This window comes from Mesitornis unicolor, unplaced genomic scaffold (assembly GCF_000695765.1).
Source record: "Mesitornis unicolor isolate BGI_N332 unplaced genomic scaffold, ASM69576v1 scaffold17028, whole genome shotgun sequence".
NCBI lineage: Eukaryota > Metazoa > Chordata > Aves > Mesitornithiformes > Mesitornithidae > Mesitornis > Mesitornis unicolor.
This window is the reverse complement of record NW_010202760.1, coordinates 1-21,329: the sequence shown is the minus strand read 5'-3', so window position 1 is coordinate 21,329 and position 21,329 is coordinate 1. Positions and strand designations below refer to the sequence as shown.

The window sequence follows — 21,329 nt, the reverse complement described above, 5'->3', positions numbered from 1 at the left end:
CTATTTAAAAGAAAATAAAAAAAAGAACAGTAATACTTTAAAGTTTGCTTTATTTCTGAACCATCAAATTTGCCTGAGTCATGTTTTCACACTTTTCCCTGGAGACCCTGAAGGTGAGGCTGAAAACTGACAGTCTCAAAAAGGCCACCTCAGGCAATGACGAGTGGAGAAGGTAAGAACAACGCAGCCCACAAGCCTGTCCTAACCTCAGAAGCCTTCGTCAACCTTGTATCAACAAATACAGTGCAATCCCAGACATTTTAAACGTGACAGCAGGGACTGTTCGTCCCGAACTGCCTCGCTAACTGCGGCCTGGGGACTCCTTCCCGCCCCGCCTCCACTAGCGCCCGGGCCCGTCTGCTGCCATTCTGCCAGGGGGCCGCCAGGGGGCACCCGGCGCCGCCTATCGGCCGCCATGTCAGGGCACAGCGTCCCCGCGGCCCGTTGCAACCCGCTCATACGCTGGCCGGCAGAGGTACTGGGGTAGCTCACTAGCAGAACTGCCGGTGGGGTTGATTATAGTGTTAGGTGGTATGTATGGACTTTTATTTAGCAAAAATGAGATGGCCACCCATGAAAGAAACTTCTTCTCAGTGAGGGTGACAGAGCACTGGAACAGGCTGCCCAGAGAGGTTGTGGAGTCTCCTTCTCTGGAGACATTCAAAACCTGCCTGGACGCCTTCCTGTGCAACCTCATCTAGGTGTTCCTGCTCCGGCAGGGGGATTGGACTAGATGATCTTTTGAGGTCCCTTCCAGTCCCTAACGTTCTGTGATTCTATGATTCATTCAGGACATGTAAGCTGTCCTGCTCATACCAGTTACTTCTCCAGAGATGTATGTCTAGTAGTTCTAGTAGTGATGCTAGATAAGTGGTGGCACTGGTTCACTGACATCATCACTGTCCTCAAGCACTCAAAAGCCTAAAAACATGCAAATAAATGAAGATGTGATAATAAATTTTTTGAGCTCCTTATATAGTCTGTGGTTTTGAGGTTCTTAGGTGTCATATTTTTCCAGCTTTTTTTTTTTTTTGTAATTAGGAGATACTTCTTTTAATTTTTTGATTTGGCAAAGGACAATATAACCCCTTGGAGAATTGGTTTGAAAGGGTTGTAAGATACCATGAGATAATTTCACAAGCACTGGCAACACAATCATTGTGTGAACCTGGGCCTCTCGTGTAACTATCCTGTATTTCATTTTTATCTTTCACATATTAGAGATAATACTAATGGCTTTCTTAAGTCTTCCTGATCTTCTGACAAAAAGTGCTCAATAGCACTATGAACATTAGTATTCCTGCATAGTCTGGGTATATTTGACTTTATTCAAACTGTGAGGATTAAATGTGAGATCTCTGCGATGTACCTGGAGTTATCTATGTTTACTGCCATAAAGGAGATAATGCCTGTAGCTGTGCACGAACAGCAAAATGAGCTCTCCAGGAAAAAAGCTATATTCTGACATTAAGAATGGGCAAACTTAGCACACACAGTGGAGGGGCAGTCACCAAGAGCAGAAAGGTAGTCACTAGCTCTATCCTCCATGCGAAGTACAGCGAGGTGCAAGTGGTAAAAGGGACACTCTGCTAACACTAACACAATGTGTCCATTTTGTCAGAAGCGGGAAAGGTTGTGACGATGACTGTACAGTTTGTCACTTTTTAACAAAACAGAGGACAACTTCTGAAGTGGGAGGATGGAAACCTACCCAAAATAGTAGATTTTAAAATATAACGATTAAAATTTAGTGTCAGGAGGAAGGAGCCAGGCTCTTCTCTCTCATGTCTCAGGACAACGGGCAATAGGAGCAAGCTGGAGCATAGGAGGTTCCATGTGAACATGAGGAAAAACTTCTTTACTGTGAGGGTGACAGAGCACTGGAACAAGCTGCCCAGAGAGGTTGTGGAGTCTCCTTCTCTGGAGACATTCAAAACTCACCTGGACACGTCCAAGAAATATATTAGAAAAAAATTCAGATTTTTACTCAATTAAAAAAAAAATTAAGGTAGAAAGTTCTATTTTCTGTGGTTTACTTTTATGTTATGCAACCACAGTAAGATATCAGCTGCCCTTCTTTTTAACTCTTCTAAAGAGGAAAGGGTAAAGTCATACTATATTGTGCTCATTATAAATCCCAAAGTAGTAGTGAAAAATTAGAATAATCAAAAAAGCCTCTCTAAGCGATGTGTCTGAAGTTGTTCACCAGCATTCTCCTCTTTTTTTAAGGAGGTGCTGTGATCAGGCATCTTAGCTCTGTTAGCCACCTGACAAGCTGTCATGTGGTGCAAAACCCAATGGGAGAGATGGACTATGATGGACAGGCTTTCCTTAATAAATAAGACTTAAGTAGTGTACAGGTATGCATAAGACTGCTTGAGATGTTGAGGGTCTTTAGTTACCCTTAGAGCATTTGGCATTTAGTGTATGATGAAACTCTAGTCAAAGTTGTTTTAAAGTGTATGGAAAATATTTCTGGGAGCTTCACATCCAGGTCCTAGTAGCTGATAAAATCAGGACCTGTTCTGAAGAGGTAGGGGACATGTGTCTGATTAACTCCGCTACCCTGTTCTCTTTCTCCAGTTGAGACACAGTTATGATTTTTCTCCATTCAATACTTGTGGTAAATTGCTTACCCAAGGGAGCTCTGGAAAAATCTGCTGGTGGGGATGTACAACTTCCCCATCAATTAGTTTTGATGGATCATAAATGTTTATCAGCCTGGTCTTACTTTCCTAATACTGTAAAATGAAGTATTATTAAGCACTCTAACTTTGGTAGAAGACTTGAGCCTCAAACTCAGCCTCAGACCCCTGCATTCTGATATAAATGGTTGTTGAGAAATTCCTGGCTGAGGATACTCCCAAATTCGTAGATACTTCCTCAATCCTGACTCCCAAACACGTTAAGGATAATTGTATATGGTTATAAGCCTCTTAAAGCCACAGTCTGATAGACACTGAGTCTGTATCTGCACTACAAACTATTTTGTATGTATCTGTTAAAATACTAATCAAAAATACCCAGGTCTTCATGGCATTTGGGCTGCCATGAAAGGAATAATTTGGGTTTAGAGAAAACAGCCTGTTCAAAACCATAATTACTGATGAGAGGATAATAGCAGTTGTGTTGTATGACAGAGCTAAACAATTTTGTTTTCCTACCCATGGCAGAATATGTATGAAAGTTAAAGGAATTCATGCTTCAGGACAGCATATGAACTCCTAGGAGCATTGCTGAATGCTCTTTTTGCAATGACTGCAAAAGACTGCTCACAGGGGCCTTAGCTGTTGGGGAATCAGACACCGTCAGCTAGATTGTGTTCCTTTTTTGCTGCCATTTACCTGTTTACTGCATGGGCTCTCCTGAGCTGCTAGCTTTGCTGTGTAAATGTCATGAGAAGTGAGGCTGCCTGAACAGCCAGCTGAAGGCTCTCCAGCATTGTTAGCAGCACACCAGAAAGCTGTTGGACAACAGAGCTGTTTGCAGATAGAATAGCTCATTGAGAGCACAGTTCGATTTCTAGCACATTGGTCACTTAGAGTCATTGCAGAGTTTAGGGAAGATCAGTTTTTCAGAAATGCTCTAGGGCCAGCCCCAATTGTCTGCCTGAACTCAGCAAGTTCACATTGCTCCAGCTGTGAAGTGACAGCCTTCACTTCTGCTTTGTGCAAGTCCAAAAAAATGCTCCAAATCTCACGAGTGGAGAATTGTTCTTTCCAGTTATAAGACAGCTGTACTGTGACTCTGTGAAATGGCCAGTAGGCAGAAGAAGGTATGAAACATTTCAAGTTTGAGCGAGTGATGTGACACAATGGACTTTTCTCAGTGACATCTGGTATATGTTTTGTCCCAAGCAGACATGGAATGCATGGACTGTATGACAGTCACATCAAACAGAAGTTGTTCATATCAGGTGGTCTGAGAGGCTGACGTTCTCAGTTCTGCCGATCACTATGGCCTCTGTTGCTTCATCAGGAAAAGTGTGAATGAGAGTTAGTCATCCTGCAGATACTAGTTCACCAGGGGAAAATTTAATATTAAACCTTTTGGACTTGGCTTTGGAAAAGGATGCCAGAGTACCTTGGCCACTAAGCTGGATTCTGCAACTTGAAAAGGCATCTGAATGCATCCTATTTCAAAGTTTAAAATAAATACTGTGATGACCAAGTATCTCTCTGAGGGACAGGACTATTAAATACATAAAAGCTATGCTACAAACTATGTATGGCATTTTCCCACATGAGTAGAGATTTGGAAATATTCCCATTTTTAAGCAACTTCACTCCAGGTACCTAAAGTGATCTCTTCTCAAAGGATGGACATATAGCCCATGTTCTCTGAGAGAGCAGTCACCCTTTCTCTATCTCCAGCCAGGCATTAGAGACTGAAAATAAAAGTCCACTAGTTCTTTCAGCAAATACATACACAGGCACATGCAAACACAATTTCTGAGGAACACCAAGATTTTCTGTGTGGTGTCCAATATGGCTGTAACTGAGTAGGTAAAATGCAAGACTAACACACTGTTTTGCCTGCCTCTTCTACTGCACAGTGCCATGCACCCACCTATAATTGACTTATGTACAAAGACATTCACAAACACTTTCATAGATATACACACACATATTTGCTTTGCTATTTATCTGATCAGCACAGTGTGTGTACCATATTTAGCACAGGGATTTGTCAGCGTGTTGGTGTAACTTGTATTTTTTCTTTAACTGTAAGTAGTAATCACAGAGAGACTGAAGCATCACTTGCCTAATATTCTTGGAGCTTCCCTTTTTTTCAAGGTTCCTTTTCTCATAATTTTTCCTTTCTGTTACATCAAAGGGCACTCTTTTAGGTTTAGGTTTTGTTGGGGTTTTTTGTTAGAAATGTTAAAAAGCTCAAGCCAGGTATGAATTCTTAGTACATCTCTTACCATGTGTGAACTTGGAGGAACTGTTATCAGGACTGGCAGCTCAGCTTTGCAGACCTTATCTGCATCTCCTCAAGTTACCAGGAGTGCATAATTTTAATTTTCTGGCTGCAAACAAGGGTTTCTATGCTTTGAAAGACTATTACGTAAATTCAAAGGTGTAGAGCTGAGAGAGGCATTTCCATTCATTCAGCTATGTAATTATAGCAAGGACTTTCAGTACAGTAAAGACATAATAAAAACCAGGCTGTCTCATGATCAGCATTAAGATTTAAATTTAGCATGTTGAAATTTAACTCCATTCACCAAACCAATTAAGCATAAATCCTACTCAGTGGAATATAGGCACTTGATCTAAAGTGACTGTGGTGTTAACTTCTTTTCTGTTTCAGAACCATTCCACTGACTTTGAATGCCCTCGAAGCATGTCAAATAGATGTTTCTGTTTATTCTTCTTCAGACTTATCTTAAAAAAAACAAACCAAACAAACCAAAAAAACCCCACCAAACCAAAACCTAGAACTGCAGCATGCAGAATCAGCCCATACAGAAATAATTTAAAAATCATTTATTTCCTTCTACTGCACAACAATTTGGGAAAAAGCAAACTCAGTAAAACAAACAGAAGGTCCACAAATACTTTTCTAGACTGATTTTCAGTCTGAGAGTATCAGGGACTACTCTACTGTCATATGTGCATAGGAAAATGTATTTTATGTGATTTTTAGACATTGTAATCACTCCTGAGTCCTTTTCCCACTGGGAGAGAATTCCAGTTTCTACTACTGGTGGAGACCACTGAATGAACAGAGGCTTTGGAAATCATTGAATTTCTGTCTTATTGTCTGAAATACAGTATTAGCAGCACAAAGAAAACTCTCTCAAGCAAAATGTCTTTTTTCTTCCCCTTGGATTTTCATTTAGCATCTCCCACAGATCAAGAATTATGAATATTCCCTTCCAGAAATCAGTGCTGGTAGGAATCTACCTTCATGCTACTTTGACAAATTTTCTGGATTTTTTTTACCTCAGATATTGAATGTGTAAATACATCTAAATAATGTTGAAGAGCTATTACAGAGGAGAGCATAAGGGAGAAAACATTTACTCAGAAATCTTACTTTGTATAGCCACTGCTTGTGTCAGACTGTGCTTTGTTGCTTATGTTTGCAGGTAAATTATTAATTTCAGACATTGAGCAAATCCAGCCCTCCAGAGCCTGACCTCTCCAATAGACCAATCTCAGTTAATTATTTGCATGACTCATTTGCTTGCACAGAATAACTCACATAGCAATGGTATCTTAGGAATGGTTCATAAAAATGTAGTATAGCACAGTGATTGGTGTGGATTTTATGAAGGCCCTGGCTTCCATAGACTCTGAAAAGCTCTGAAAGTTTTAATTTATGTGAGGCTGGATTCACAGATGTGTATTAGAGGAAAATTGTTCATAGAAGAAAGAAATGACCAAAATTACACATTGCCCTGGGAGGCCATTGCACTATGGCATTGTGTGGTTCTGGACTACAATATAAGTATATGACTTTTAAATGTTTTCAGGCTCCTGGTCATGCTGACATCAGTGAGAATTCAGCATCTACATTCCACTGAGAATCTGTGGTTTAGTTGTTCTGATTTATATCTGTAAATTGAGAAGAGTATTTCTTTGCAGCAGAAGGCTGACATGAAGTGCATCTACACAATGCAGAAACTCTGTGAGCAACTTAAGACAAAAGTCACCTACTTAACAGTTTTAAGCCAGTATGAAAGTCATATAAGCACTACCAGTCTAGCAAAACACATCTATAAAACATTTCCATTCTTCTATGCCTATATGTTCTTTTTCACACTATTTTACTATTTAAAACTGCCTTCAATTCCCTGCTCCACTTTTATCCTTTGACTCCAAAAAAAGCAGTTGTTTTAACATGACATCTGAGCTCAGAACAAGCCTACCTCTTGCCTGGGTGATGGTCGACTACCACTAACAGCACTGTTGTTTTACTAAGCTTGCAGACAGTCACTATGCGGGTTGAAATAAAGCAAAGGATGCTACTCATGTATCTCAAAGTTCTAGATGTGCAGGTTGAAAACTAAGGCTGTCTCTCCTTCATGTATATTTCTTTGGAAAGTCATGATAGAAGTACAGTGATAACAGCACATATCTGAGGCTGAGCATAACTTACAGGACTGAGTTCCAGTCCTCTGGAACAACCATACCAGTAATATTCCTCCCCAGTCTGTCAGTATCTCCTTGTTTCTTGTCTGACAAGGCAGGGTAGTCAGACTGACTTCCCATTCTGTAGCCTGTATCTATATAGCTGCAAATATGAGGGGATCTAAATCCTTACAACTATTAAAAAAAGATTGCTGGTCTTACCTCATGTGAGCCAAGCAAGCTGTCCTCACCACCTTCTGAAGTATTCTGCTGTGCTGCTTCTTACTGGCTGTACTACTCTGTCCAACAGCACAACGTTTCCTGTTAGACCAAGAAGTGACAAAGGTACCTCCTGACACACAGAAATGCAGTTAAAAACCTGTCTTGCCTTTCACGGGATAAAACAAGAAGAAAGTTCATATATCAATGGGCTGTACAAACAAAGCATATACAAGATAAACATGAGTCTATTAAGTTCAGAAAAAAACCCACAGATATCTTTTAAAGTACTATGCCAATATAGTTAAAGGGATTTATATGGTTGATGTAAGACTATGTTATAGAATGACTCCAAGTAACAGAAAGTGACAAGCTGATGTTGTGTAAGCATACACAGGGAAGCTCCAATTAAGTTAAGATACAAGATTGAGTGATAAGACTCTTAAAAATAATTACAGTATAATTAACATACTTGCATAGGGCTTATGAACATAATACTTACAGAAAAGTAATCTGAAGAGCCTATTTATAAAATCTCAATATCCTCTAGCCTGAGATACTCAGTCCTGTTTTGAACCAATCCCCCATAACACCCACAAGGCCACTTCATTGTTGCTTATATTTCTTAGAATTTTCCTTCATTATGTCATCTCACCAAAAGAAGAAGTTGATATAGTGAAGCTGCTGCTAAGAAGTGTTCATCATGAGAGCCACTGTTCTTTCCCCCTTTTATTCAGCTCCCTGCTTCATCTGTATCCATGTTTTTTTGTAGTAGAGACTGTAATCAGCTCTCAGGTTGCTTAATGTCTAGGCACAAAAGATCTTGTACTGTTGTTAAGTTTATGATCACTAACAAAAAAAAAAAACCAAGAAAACCCCAACCAACCAACCCACCCAAAACCCTTTCCAAACTTCTGCAGACTCAGAGGGGACTGAAGGAGTGTTAAGAGACATTGGATGACAGTAGCTTCCCAGCTCAAGCACTGATTACCACATTCATTTCAAGATGACCGAACCTACTTCAGGTCTCAGTTTGCTGACACAGAACCACCCACTTTAATAGGCAATGAATGCACACTGATGCCATCAGGGATGAAACCGAGTTTTATTGTAGCAGAGCTATATTTAAAAAAAAAAATCAAGATTCACTACCAGAAGGGAAAAGGTCCCACTCCCTGTCCTCTAAAACAACTGATGCCTCTTCATGCACATGAGTACCAAGAATCCTGCAAAGTAGTGACCCTTTGAATTACTTCATCAACCAAGAACAGGGGAAGTAACAAGAAAGCCAGGAAGAAACTGTGCAAGGCAGCCAGCTAGATGTGAGAATGAGTGAAGAGCAGAAGCTTTTGCTATCCATCTCATAACAGCTGATCATCAAGAGTTCTTAGCAGGAACTTAGCTCTATTCAGGTGTAGAAAGCCTTGCAGTAAGATGTCCATGCCGAGTTACAAAAGCAGAGACTGCAATTTTCCTTCTCCTATCATTAAAGAAGTCTGGCATTTAGCCTGCCACTGAGAACAAAACATCTCTCAAGGTCTCCTTGGGATGCCCTTTGTAAATAATGCTGTCACCAGCATTCCATGTATGGTATTTTGCTAACTACAAGACACTTACTAAGTCACAGGAGTTATCTTGCAATATAACAGGACTTGCACAATCTTTTCTCTTAAAAGGAGCTATGAAAATGAAGTGCAAGTGTTTTAGTCCACTACTCAAAGCATTTGAGCAAACTCAAAGCAAACTTAGTCTCAGACCATTTGTTATGAAACAAGACTTGCAGGCCCATGAATTATGATACAAGGTGGATTTGATATTGTTTGTCCCCTGGACATCTAGGTTGAGCAGTTCTAGACATGCCAAGCAAGTACTATTTTACAGTCAATGTCTACCCCACAATTGTAAGTTAAGAAATAAAACTTCAGTACTTTTGGTTTTGTTTTGTGGTTTTTTTTTTTAATCTGGTTCCCACCCCCTCCCCCCGGTATATAAGCACTCATGAAACAATCATGCCAAAATTGATATTAAAGGCGCAATTTGACTTGTTCTATAAAGATGCTTACCATGAGACTCCAGTCTTTAAGCTCTAAAAACCCTTGGAATTTGATAATCACAGACTGTTTCTTTTAAACATTATGAAAACTAGACAACAGTAACAGGCAAAGAATTGAATCCAGAAGACAGAAGAATCTAAAGGACCTTTTTTCTACACCAGTGGCATAAAGAATCCTAACACTGGCATATTTTTGGCAGGTTGCCCCGAGGTAAATTCCCATTCAATTTCCTCTACCTATCAATAAAAAAAATAGGAAGTACTGTTTCAGAAAGGTTCAGGAACAAACTACAATTACTCAGCATCTGAATTGAAACTAAATCATACAGAAAAGGCTTCCAGTAAGATGGTATTAGTGAAATCTCACCACAGGTGATTACTACCTTGTTCCTGACCTTTTAAAAGGACGTGTGTCTACACATCCACATAGTCTGTGACAAACATTAAAGGAATATGCTAGAGCAAGCCAGATAAATTAAATACCAAAAAATAAGTCACTAGGACAACAAAACACGCCTGAAAGTTGCTTTATTTGTTCATAAGGTCTGCGGGTTACAGCAAGCATAAGTTTAGCTACTGTGGACAAAGCTCAGTCTGGAAGACCATTAAATGTTAAAACATACAGATGTAGAGCAGAGCCCACATGTCCACACAACATGCTGTTTTTCTATTGCTGATTTAATTTAACATTCATGAGTTACAGATCTTTGAGATCTTTCTGGATGTTCCACAGTGTATCTGCACTCTTCTTCAGCTGAGTCACCTCATCATCCTTCAGCTTTTGGTTAATGACACTTGTCAATCCAGAGGCACTTAGAACAGCAGGAAGGCTCAAGAAGACATCATTCTCAATGCCATACATGCCCTGCCACAAACAAAAGAGATCATTCAGACATGAGCCTGTCACCCCAGATGTGCTTTTAGTTTATATAGAAGGAAACTTTGAGAGCAAAACTTAAGACTGAATCATTCTGTAGCCTGCAGAAAATTCAGTCACAATGCATTTGAGGAAAATAAAAAGTGCAGAGCTGTTTTAGACCAAGTGAGTGGCACCTCCAAAACTCTCACTTACTAACAACAAGTAGCTGATAAAATTCAGACACAGGATTAGGGCAGGGTTTTTTCCCAACTATAGAGGGAGCAGTAAGTTCAGCCTGCTCAGAGTCCCTGCTGCACCCAAGGTTATACAGCTGGTACAGACTAGATGCTGCCAGTTACACTACCTGTAAAAGGACACAGCTTCCTTCCCTAGCACCTCTGCTAGGCAGTGGTTCATGGAATTGCAGATGGGCCTCCATGAAGTTTTCCATTTTTGCACTTACGTTTAATAAGTCTGCATGCCACACATAGCAAACTTCACACAAGGGGAGTACAAAAAAGTTACAATAGTAAGCTTACATTTAAAAATCAAAATAGTATTTTACAAATCTTCCTTTGTTCAACACCTTGCTAATTAAGACTATTTACCTTTTCCATTAACAAAATTAACTAGAGCATCCAATTAGCTACCACTTCTTACCTTTACCAGTGTTGAGACTGAATGAATGCGGCACAAGTTCTTCAGCATGGTCTCACACAGGTCAGCAACACTAAGGCCAATAGCCCAATTTGTGTATCCCTTAAGTTTGATTACCTCATAGGCACTAAGGAAATATTGAAACAGTTGCATTAAGATATCATCAAGACATTGTCTGAATGCTATGTCTTAAGATGAGCAAATGTTTCCCATCTAAAAACAATATGAAACTCCTGTGACACATTGTAACTTTTGGAATTAAAATGTAAAGTAAGAAAGCGACATATTTCAGCATTAGAGAGTAAAGTATAAAGTCTACATTATCCCCTATGTATAATAAAGAAACCCTATTGTTCTCACAGGATTAGCTGAAAAGAAAAATAGCTTCCAGCTACAAATTGTTCTTGGTGTTAAGTAAAAAAAAAACACCTACAACTGAACAAGTTCTCCATTCCAGTGGCACAATCATTGAGTATATTTGCAATAGGTAAACACTTAAAGTCAAAGCCTTGCACTATGTACACACAGTGTACACACACAACTTGTTAAACAGCTGCATACAGTTTATACCAGTGTAGTCCTTCTTTCACAGGTGAGACAAGTGATTTAGCAACATGTATAGTTATATCTAGACGTATTTCCCTAAATCAATGAACAAGTTTTCTCAAGTCAACTCCAGTGTTCTGCTCACAGAAACACTATCTTTGCTCAGGGTCTTGTGCCCTTTCAATAAAGTTAACCATTTAAGAATCTACTTGTGAGAAAACAAATGCACATAGCTTTAAGCACTGCAGTATTAAAGTGGGTATGTTATGCAATAGCTTGTCTCACTGCAGGATAATAAAGCTTACCAACTGAAACCCTGCATTTTGTGTTTAAATCAGAAACTTTAGTGTACTAATGCAACCCTTTTATTTAAAGGGCAGGAAACCTGCAGCAGAATGGAGAGGCAGCATACAGACCAGCTACTTCCAGCACCACGTATATCCTCTTATTCCTCAAGTCATTGTACCTGTCAACCACTTGCTTATGGACCTCCTTCCAGTTCTCACTGTCTTTGTCAGATCCCATGTCAGGATTCAGCTCCTGGAGAGAAACTCCTGCCACATTAACTCCGCTCCAAACAGCCACTGTAACAAAGAGAGGATATAAGTTTCAGTAGCATTTAGCAACATCCCCTCCACTTTTCCCATCTAAAAAAACTGGAAACAAAGCAGTAGTAGCAGCCAGAACCACAATAACATTTGAAGCAGATTTTAAGTCTTTGTTTAACTACAGTTAATTCTGAGAATCAAGGGTCAAATATGAGACTATTTTAGTACTGACACTAACAAGTCAATCACAACACATGAACAGAACTTTCAGTTCTTTAAAGGTCTAGACAGCTACTTTTGGAGTAAATTCTAGAAAAAAACCCAAAGCACGTTGCCTGTTCAGCCTTTAAAAGTTAATTTTATGCGAAAATTGCAGCAAGTATGTATTTGCTGTCCCACTAATCAGTATTAGGGTTAGCCTTCAAGAATTCTCATATTTACCTGAGTAACGGGTAGCACTATGCAAGCTGAGAATACCAAGAGAGGAATTTGCACATCTCCCCTCATTGGAAGCTTACAGGCAGACTCGTTCTCTGTTCCCGTTAAGCAACTAGGCAATTTCTTAGTTACTTCAAAGCAAAAGCAGCTATAACACTGCAGCAAGATGAGCTCTGTGTATGCTCAGCTGAACTCTGCTTTCATAACAGTGTAAGGCTGGTTTCAGTAAATACTGTGGTTGATCAGACACTGTACTTTGACTAGTTGCAATGGGACACTGAAGAAATGGCTCCGTTAGAAATACATAGCACTAAAATATAAAGCAGTACCAATCTACACAGATGTTTTGCTGCAACATTTCAGGCTTAAAATATGTGAACTGAGGACAAGTAAGTTTTGTTTTCCACATAGCTTTAAAACAACCTTCAAATTTAAACAGCATGGAGAAAAAGTCATAAAATAAAGTAAGGGATAATTTTGTTAGCCTGAATCTGGATTGCTAGGTTTTTCTACTACTTGCAGCAAGCTTTGCCATTGGGATAACAAGAACTAATACTGGTTTCAGAGAAGATCTGTGCTAGTGGCTACATTATGATACTGCAAAACTGAAGATAAACAGAATAGTGAGCTGTAGCCTTTAGGACACAACTTTAGCTAATAAAACTGCCCTTTTCAGTTCAGAGTTTAATCATACAGCCATAAAAGTGTGTAGCTAGATTTTCTGGACTTGTCTCAACTGTAATAGTCATAAAAATACAGCAAAGTACTAGTTACTCAAGCTCAACTGCATCTGTTCTTTCAGAATTTTGTAACACCCTTAGGACTCAACCTCTAACCTTGTACTGCTTATTCCCAAGGAGGTCAGAATTGCTCCTTACCACTAGAATCTCCGTGTTCTCCCAAGATCCAGCCATGGCAGCTGGTTGGGTGGATACCAAGTCTCTCAGACATCAGATAACGAAATCTAGCTGTGTCTAGATTGCAGCCACTTCCAATCACACGGTGTTTTGGCAGGCCACTCAGCTTCCATGTGACATAGGTTAATATATCCACTGAAAAGAAAAGCTTCACAGTAAGTGAAACCATTCACATACACCAAGAACACTCCAACAATTACTTTACTACAAGTAGTAGGACAATCAGGAGGACTAAAAACACAGTTGTGCTCATTGACCAAAGCATTTTAGGTCTGACTATTTGGGAGATTAAAATGAATGCACTGCTTGAAATTTAGGACCCGTCAAGCTACTGCGTAAAGCGAACTGAGGAAGGCCTTTGGAGATTAGAATCCTACCAGCTAAAGCTGGAGGCACTTTTTTTGTCACAGCTAAATCCCTAGGGCATCCAGAATGGGGACTGAACTCAGATGGCTAACACATTCAAGCAATTTCCAGAATTAATGGTACCTTCCACTCCATCACAATAAGAGGTAGAACGATTCACAATAAAACATGTTTGATTATTTACATACTCTGTTTCTAGTTGGTAAGTATTTCAGTTTAATTTCTCAAACCACTAAGCAGTTTCTGCACTGATTACCTCTGTAGCATGAAAATCCAGAAGAGCAGTATGCTTTAACTAAGTGTAGCTCTAAAAATGTAGTTTTAGATAAAAACCAAACACAAGCTGGGGCTAACAAAGAGGGATGTGAGCAGAAAGTAAAACTTCTAATCCGCAGCTCAAAGCAACAATAAACAGACTGCACTAATTAATTATGGCTCCAAAATTCTCAAAAGCCGGCCAGTTCTCAGGTGGGAATATATTTGTGTATACAGATCCAAAATACATCATTTGTTCTGCTCAGGGACCAAAAGCATGTCATCTCAGTACAGGAAAGAACACCAAGGTCACATACCAACACACATGGGTTGGATAGCCCTGACACTCCAGCACCCCTGAAGCCCCTTCTAATGGGCACATAACTTTCACTACATAAGACTAGTGGACAAAACCCCACACATTGAGAAAAAGCATTATAAAAATAATTCTGAAAAACACAATGTGTAATTCTCCTGCAGTTGCTCTACTGGAGAGAAGTCTATAGTTCAATTTCAGCCTTGCTAGAACAAGAACAATTTGTTCTTAGACTCAGTTAAATTTTTAGATTAAGTGTTTAAAATTGCCTTAAGTTATTGTACTTGCACAGTAGTCACTTGCTCAGTACCCTAGCATTCAGTAGTACTAACTGTATACCGGCTAATTGCTCAACCACCAGCTGAGCAGCTTTACATGCACATTTTGACTCTGCCAAGTTATCTTTACAGGCAGCACCACTTCACTGCCAGGGCTCTATAAGAATGGCTTCACTCAGATGCCAAATCAAGCAAAGACAACCCTACAGAGACACCTTACAAAGCATATCACAATGTTTACAGACAGCTTTAGACATCCAAACATTCAAGCTGCCCCAGTGCAAGCAGATGCTTGCAAGTGAGCACACAAGTATTTGTAACCAATTATAACTTTTGTAATCTAAGTGAACTATGCAGTGCAGTTAGCCTTTCCCCAACCATAGGCTTCAGCATGCAAATTCTTTTTCCTGAAAATATAGCCAAGACTATAGCCTAAGTTCTTAATCCTAAAAATGGCTACTTGATATCCAGATAGAGAAGAAAAAGTTACGATTTACAAACAATTTAAAGCAAAATGGATGTCTCAGAGACAGAATTTTAAACTACTGCTTAAGCCAAAGTATGTAAAGAACTGAAGTATTTACCATAAGGCATGCTTTTAAAATATGGACACCATGAGGAGCTCTGTATAAAGAGCATCAGAAAGTCAAGTATTTGTTTGTATTCTGCTCTTAGCAACTACATGGCAGACATCTACAAAAAGCTATTAATTTTCAACATTCAATTTGTATTTAAGAAGACTGATAAAATAACACACCAGTTCTCTGACAAACAATATTTTTAAACTTTCTAGGAAAAGTCTGCCGTACCTGGGTTGGAAACCACCAGGATGGTGCAGTTGGGACTGTATTTGACAACCTGAGGGATGATGAATTTGAAGACATTCACATTCCTCTGAACCAGGTTGAGACGACTCTCTCCCTCTTGCTGACGAACTCCTGCAGTTACTACCACAATCCTGGAGTTGGCTGTGACAGCATAGTCTACAACAGAGCATATGGTAGAAGATACAGAATGCGTCAGATAGTCTTATCACTAATTTCAACATCACTATGTGCATACAGATATTACAGGTAGCTTCTCCACTGTGCATACATTTAAAACCAAAAACCATGAGACAACATTAAAGCTTAAAACATCTCTTACATTGTCCTGATACATCAATACACGGATCTTGAAAGTACATTCAGTACTTCTGAATCTCACTTCCGCTATTCAAATAACAATACTATTTCTTCTACATCAAAGAGATACTAGAGTTTCATTAAAATCAATTTTACTCAACAAGCCCAAAACTGTACAGTGACCATTAGAGATACAAGAGAAAGCCCAGATTCAGAGCCATTCCCATTGTTACGGTGTTCATCTGAACTCTCGTTCTAATTCATATACTTTAAACTTTTTAATGCTAAATCCTTAGAGTTCTTTACTACTACAGAACTAATCCTTCACTATTAAGCAAATTCACAGAACATCAGTATTAGAGAAATGAAACAGTTTCACCTTTGTCTGCCACAATTTTGTGGGTGTGAAGGAACAAGCTCCCATGTTGTAGATCCATCATTTCTCCTTTTAGCTTGTCTTCCAAAACATCAACCAGAGCAAGCTCATCACAAAGATCCTGAAAACCACAAAATTTGAAGGAACCAATGAAGCAGTTCACTTGCATTTTTCTAAGTTATCCCTGAGTTGAGCTATATTACATTTTAGAGTTATATATGTAAAAGTATCTCTTCTCCAAAGGTAAACCAGGACAGCACTATCTTGGTGTTCTGATGTATTTCACAGTAACAAATTCAGAGGCTACTACAGCACAAGTTCATAAAACTTGTTGAGACTTTCCAAAAAAAAATATTATTTGTGGGGAGTTTAAGTGCACAGCTACCCCTTTGTTAGTAAGGCACTTCATGATGTAGCTATTATGTTAAGAAAGAGTTGCATCTTTCAGAGTCTTAACAAACCCTCTAAATCTATCCAGCAAATAGACCCATTTTAAATATTTAAACACCTAATACAACATTCCACATAATTATCAAACAGGTACTCTTATATCATTCCTTCAACCAATTCATTTCACAAAAAAATTAGAATGTGAACAGCCTTATCTTTCTCAATACTGAAAATGATATAAAGAGAAAGCAGATTATTTACCTATTTTTTCTCTACTAGAGCTACAACATTATATTTACTCTGCAGAACAGATTTAGCCACATATGCTTGTTGTCCAGCCAGGCAAAGTTGCGAGATAATGACATATAGTCTCAAAACAGGAAAACAGCAAAATATGCTAGTGGAGAAAAAATGCATAATGCTATAATGCAAAGTTTTACGGCCTTTTGACAGAAGTGTTTACTACTTTTGTAAATTATACTATACTTAAAGGTTTATCACTCAGTAAATTAAGACTGAGATTCAAATTACTACTTGTAACACTCATTACTTCAGATGGAAATACTAGTTATTAGCATCAACTAAACTACATCAAACATGCAGCAACCATACGAACTGTTTTATCTGAGGAAAAACATTTAGCAGCAGGCATATTCGAGTTTTTCCTTTTACACTTCAAGGTCAAGTTAGAGCTCATTGCTTTCCTGCATTCTTTCCTTTCACAGTTGATTTGATCAACTGGTGAAGAAAATCCTAGAAGTCTGTATCTGCAATTGCTCTGTTCTCAAAATAATCATGGTAAAATTAATTTCTCAGTTAAACATTATGAAAAAGTATCCTTAACTGAAGTCACTGATGTTAAACTAACAAGTTCATGAAATCCAACTTTGAAGAAGGGTGTGTGGACATGTGCAACTGTATCAATTTAGCATACACAATCTAACAATATGGGACTTTCTGTCTAGACCCTGCAACTGATATTCACCAGACTCAGTTCAAGGAATCAATTCTCACTGAAACAGAAGGGCATCTTGAATAACTCCAAAACTAATTGCATTAATTTGCATCAGTGTTGCCTAGAGAAGAATTCAACTCTTTATTAGCACACACAAGAATGAAATCTACAAAATCACCAAATGCAGCTTAAAATACTCTCATTGAAAACAGCTGACTTGTGACTGTGGAGATGTTTCCATTTCTAAAATGGTATGGCATCACTGGTGATGTTTCTCACTGAGAAGAAGCTAAAAATAACCAACACAGAAGTTTCAGTGTCATTCAAATTTATATTAAATGCAGTACCAGCAAACTGAAATTAGTATTAGCACAATGTTTAACTTCATAAAATTTAAAGCCATGTAAAACTCAATTTCATCTACATATTAGAGTATAGAAAATTCAGTACAAAATCTTATGCCATGGTTTAACAAAAAGACATACTGGGGAGCCAATCATCTTGTACAAGTCAAAGCCACATCTAACTCAGTGACAAGCATCAGATGGTTTCATTATACAAATGTCTTATACTGCAGCTTATACTTGTGAGAGAGAATAAAAGAGAGCAGAAGCTTCATTAAAATAAACTCCATGCCATAATCCAAGCTTGAAAAGACGTATAACCTGTTTTTACTCTGAGGTTGGTGCATATAACTTATTAACATTAAAACTTTGTGCCTGTATTTCTCATCCTGCTTGGAGCAGCATATTAAACATGTTGTGGGTTGACCGTGGCTGGGCACCAGGTGCCCACCAGAGCTGCTCTATCACTCCGCTTCCTCAGCTGGACAGGAGAGAGAAAATAAAATTAAAAGCTTCTGGGTTGAGATAAGGACAGGGAGAGGTCACTTGCCAATTACAGTAACAGGCAGAACAGACTTGACTTGGGGGAAAATGAATTTATCACCAAACAAATCAGAGTAGAATACCGAAAAAACCCCTAATTCTTAAAACACCTTCTCCCCACCACTCCCTTCTTCCCAGCTTGACTTCACTCCCAATTTCTGTACCTCCTCTGCCCCAGCCATGTAAGGGAACCAGGAACAGAGGCTGCAGTCAGTTCACCATGTTTGAGCTGCTCCTTCTTTCCACAATGAAAGTCCTTCCAAAAGGCTACAGTTCTTCACTAAACATTCCAGCATGGGTCCCTCCCTTCCACAGGGTTCAGTCTTTCAGGAACAGACTGATCCCGCATGGACATCGACTCTACTGGACATAACAGAAGCTGCTAGAAGCTTCCCACAGAAGTCCCCTCCGTAACACCTCCACTACCAAAACCTTGCCATGCAAACCCAGTACATCACAGATGAATGCTGGATTGTAGTAAAGTCTATGGTAACCTTCCTGGGTTCTTGTGCTGGTTTTGGCTGAGATAGTAGCTGGTATGAGGTTCTGGTTTGGATTTGTGTTAAAACAAGTTGGTAATACAGGGTTGTTTTCATTACTGCTGAGCAGTGCTTACACAGAATCAAAAGCCTTTTCCACTCCTCACCCCATCCCACCAGTGAGTAGGCTGGGGGTACACAAGAAGTTGGGAGGGGACACAGCTGGTACAACTGACTCCAACTGGTCAAAGGGATATTCCACACCATACAACATCATGCTCAGCATATAAAGGTAAGGGAAGAAAAAGGGGGAAATCTAATGGTTACTTGGGAAGACAAATGCTATCAGTCCAAACATGTGATGGAACTCTGCTTTCCTGGACATGGCTGGATTTCTCATGCACTTGCTTATGTGCACAGCTTTTAGCTTTACCTATTAAACTATCTTTATCTCAACCCATGAGTTCTCTCACTTTTACTCTTCTGATTCTCTCCCAAATCCCATTAAGAGGGAATGAATGAGTGGCTGGGTGGTGCTTAGCTGCCAGCTGGGGTAAAACCATGACAGTCCCTCATTGCCAACTTTACAGGTTACAGTATTCCTTCAAAAACAAATGAGTTCAGACCACAAGGTTTTAAAAAACTATTTGTTACTTCCACATCAATGTTTAGTTTCACTGTGGCCTTTTCTTGCTGGTAGTTTTTCTTGCTCACAAGTCTCATGAATATCAGCAAGTGAAAACCCTTAAATTTTTCTTTAATTATTAAAACCCCAGTACTTTAAAACATACATCCTCAAGGAAATAGGTAGAAGATCATCTCCAAATAAAGTATAGCTGGTTTAGCAGTACATGCAAGATCTCCGATCTCACTGTGAGCTACTTAAGATCTGTCCCTGCACATAGGTAGAACATATCTGTCTATGCCTTCTTTTAAAAAGGGAGATCTGTGGCTCCCATTTTTCTCCTCAAAAACAACACGAGAGAAATCAAATTTAAGTCATTCACAATATTTGCTAAAAAAAGAGTAAAGTACAGAGATATTTTTTTTTGCATAGTATTTTCTTCTCTCAAACACTGCAATAAAAGATTTGCCAAAAAAACTCAGAAACCAGTAACAGGAAGAATCAGAAAAACCTCTAAGTCCAGCCCTCTATTTTTAATTCTCTATTTTCAGTTTTTGGAAAAGCAGCTAAATCCTCTCTAGAAACAATAAAGTCATATAACCAAGCAACAAGGACTTCTTACAAGTAAAAGAAACCTACTGAGGGGGATTACAGTATTTTCAGTTATTACAGCACATATGCAATAGAAGAGTAGAAAGCAAACATATATAGTCCCAATTCCTCTCCTGTATTTCACATGGATCTCTGCTCTATCTGCATTCTTTGCCCAGCTGTACCCTTCTACCAAGCAAACTCCAGCTTTTTTTGTGGAAGAATAAAAAAATTAAGAGAAGAAAGAAAAGTTTAGCAGGGGATTCAGAGCCATCGGTCACTACATCTTCCCAGCAGCCTGAAAAATAACTCTGCCTAATGAAAGATTTACTGCTAAGCACAGAAGAAAGGTGAGAGAACACAGAGAAGCTGAATGAGGAGGTCAGCCTTGCATGAACAGTGCAGGTCACTGCTCACTCACATAAAGTGCAAACAATCCATTTGTGCGTTCCTGTACTAATCTACCAAATTTCCCATCATTTGCTAAGACAAACAGGCAGTGCAGAACATTACAGCAGCAGAAACTTGAATAACACGTTGTCCTTGAGACATACCTTTCCAAGGATACTGATAGCACAGGCCATCCCAACCTGTCCAACCCCCACAACAGTTATCTTGTTGTTTGGAACCTTGGATCCAGCAGCAATGTTGGTCATCAGCTTCTCCTTGAGAGTAGCCATGGTGTTCTGCAAGGACAGACAGAAAGATCTGGTTCAAAGCAAGCTATCATGAACCGAAAGGCACACTCTGAATTTAAGAGGGCATCTGCCACAGCCGGAAACTTGCAGATGGAAGTGCTGTGAGTCGCTGCTGTCGACGGCTTATGTAAGACAACACAGGCATGCTGCCCTTGCTCACAGGCCTCCTTCCATCTCACGAATTACAAGCCCATTCACACACCCACCCCTCCTTGGCCACAGTCCAGCTCCCATCCTTCCCTGCATTTACTGGTGCCCAGTGAGGGGCTGAAGAGTGGCAGTGGTTATTTTAGCAGCACATAACAGAGTATCATTCTGTTCGCTGAGTTGCCAGAGCCTACCCGCGGAAGGCAGAAACACCTCCTATGCTAACAGCTCTTCGGCATTCACCTCCTTTCAAAGCACCCATCAGGGCTCCGAGTTGTGGCACTGGCAATAACACCACGAACCAGTTTGGGAGCAGTAAACCTGCTGGGATTTCCCCGGCTCGTTTCCACTCGGTTTCGCTCAACCCACAGAGCCCTACCCGTTGCCACCCACTGCCCCCTTCCCGCACATCCCTCCCTCCCTCCACGCCGGGGGTGCCACCCCCACCTCCGCAGACCAGCGAGAGACCGGCACACGAGGTCGCCCAGTGGTGTGACACACTTCCCCTCCACCCCCCTTCCTT

General features: G+C 39.7%; 1 protein-coding gene across 2 annotated transcripts; it reads right to left on the bottom strand.

Moving 5' to 3' along the window:
- Positions 1-9,868: 9,868 nt before the first annotated feature.
- LDHB (lactate dehydrogenase B) lies at positions 9,869-20,665 on the bottom strand. 2 transcript variants are annotated; one of them, XM_010190496.1, is made up of 7 exons: positions 20,516-20,665; positions 16,038-16,155; positions 15,344-15,517; positions 13,281-13,454; positions 11,883-12,000; positions 10,874-10,997; positions 9,869-10,219 (listed from the first exon to the last, which is right to left on the bottom strand). In XM_010190496.1, exons 1-7 carry the CDS (start codon positions 20,639-20,641, stop codon positions 10,052-10,054), a joined length of 1,002 nt encoding a protein of 333 aa, XP_010188798.1. In that variant the 5' UTR covers positions 20,642-20,665; the 3' UTR covers positions 9,869-10,051. The 2 variants fall into 2 exon arrangements, with proteins under 2 accessions (XP_010188798.1, XP_010188799.1); XM_010190497.1 differs by lacking the exon at positions 15,344-15,517 and having other exon boundaries at positions 20,516-20,641.
- Positions 20,666-21,329: the final 664 nt, after the last annotated feature.

Bases quoted from the DNA above. Each gene is read 5' to 3' on its own strand.
- LDHB (XM_010190496.1), bottom strand. From the start codon at position 20,641: ATGGCTACTCTCAAGGAGAAGCTGATGACCAACATTGCTGCTGGATCC. The intron at 13,455-15,343 runs GTACGGCAGACT...TTTTCTTTTCAG, and splicing joins CCTGGTGGTTTCCAACCCAG to TGGATATATTAACCTATGTC. The intron at 12,001-13,280 runs GTAAGGAGCAAT...TCTTTGTTACAG, and splicing joins AGAACACGGAGATTCTAGTG to TGGCTGTTTGGAGCGGAGTT.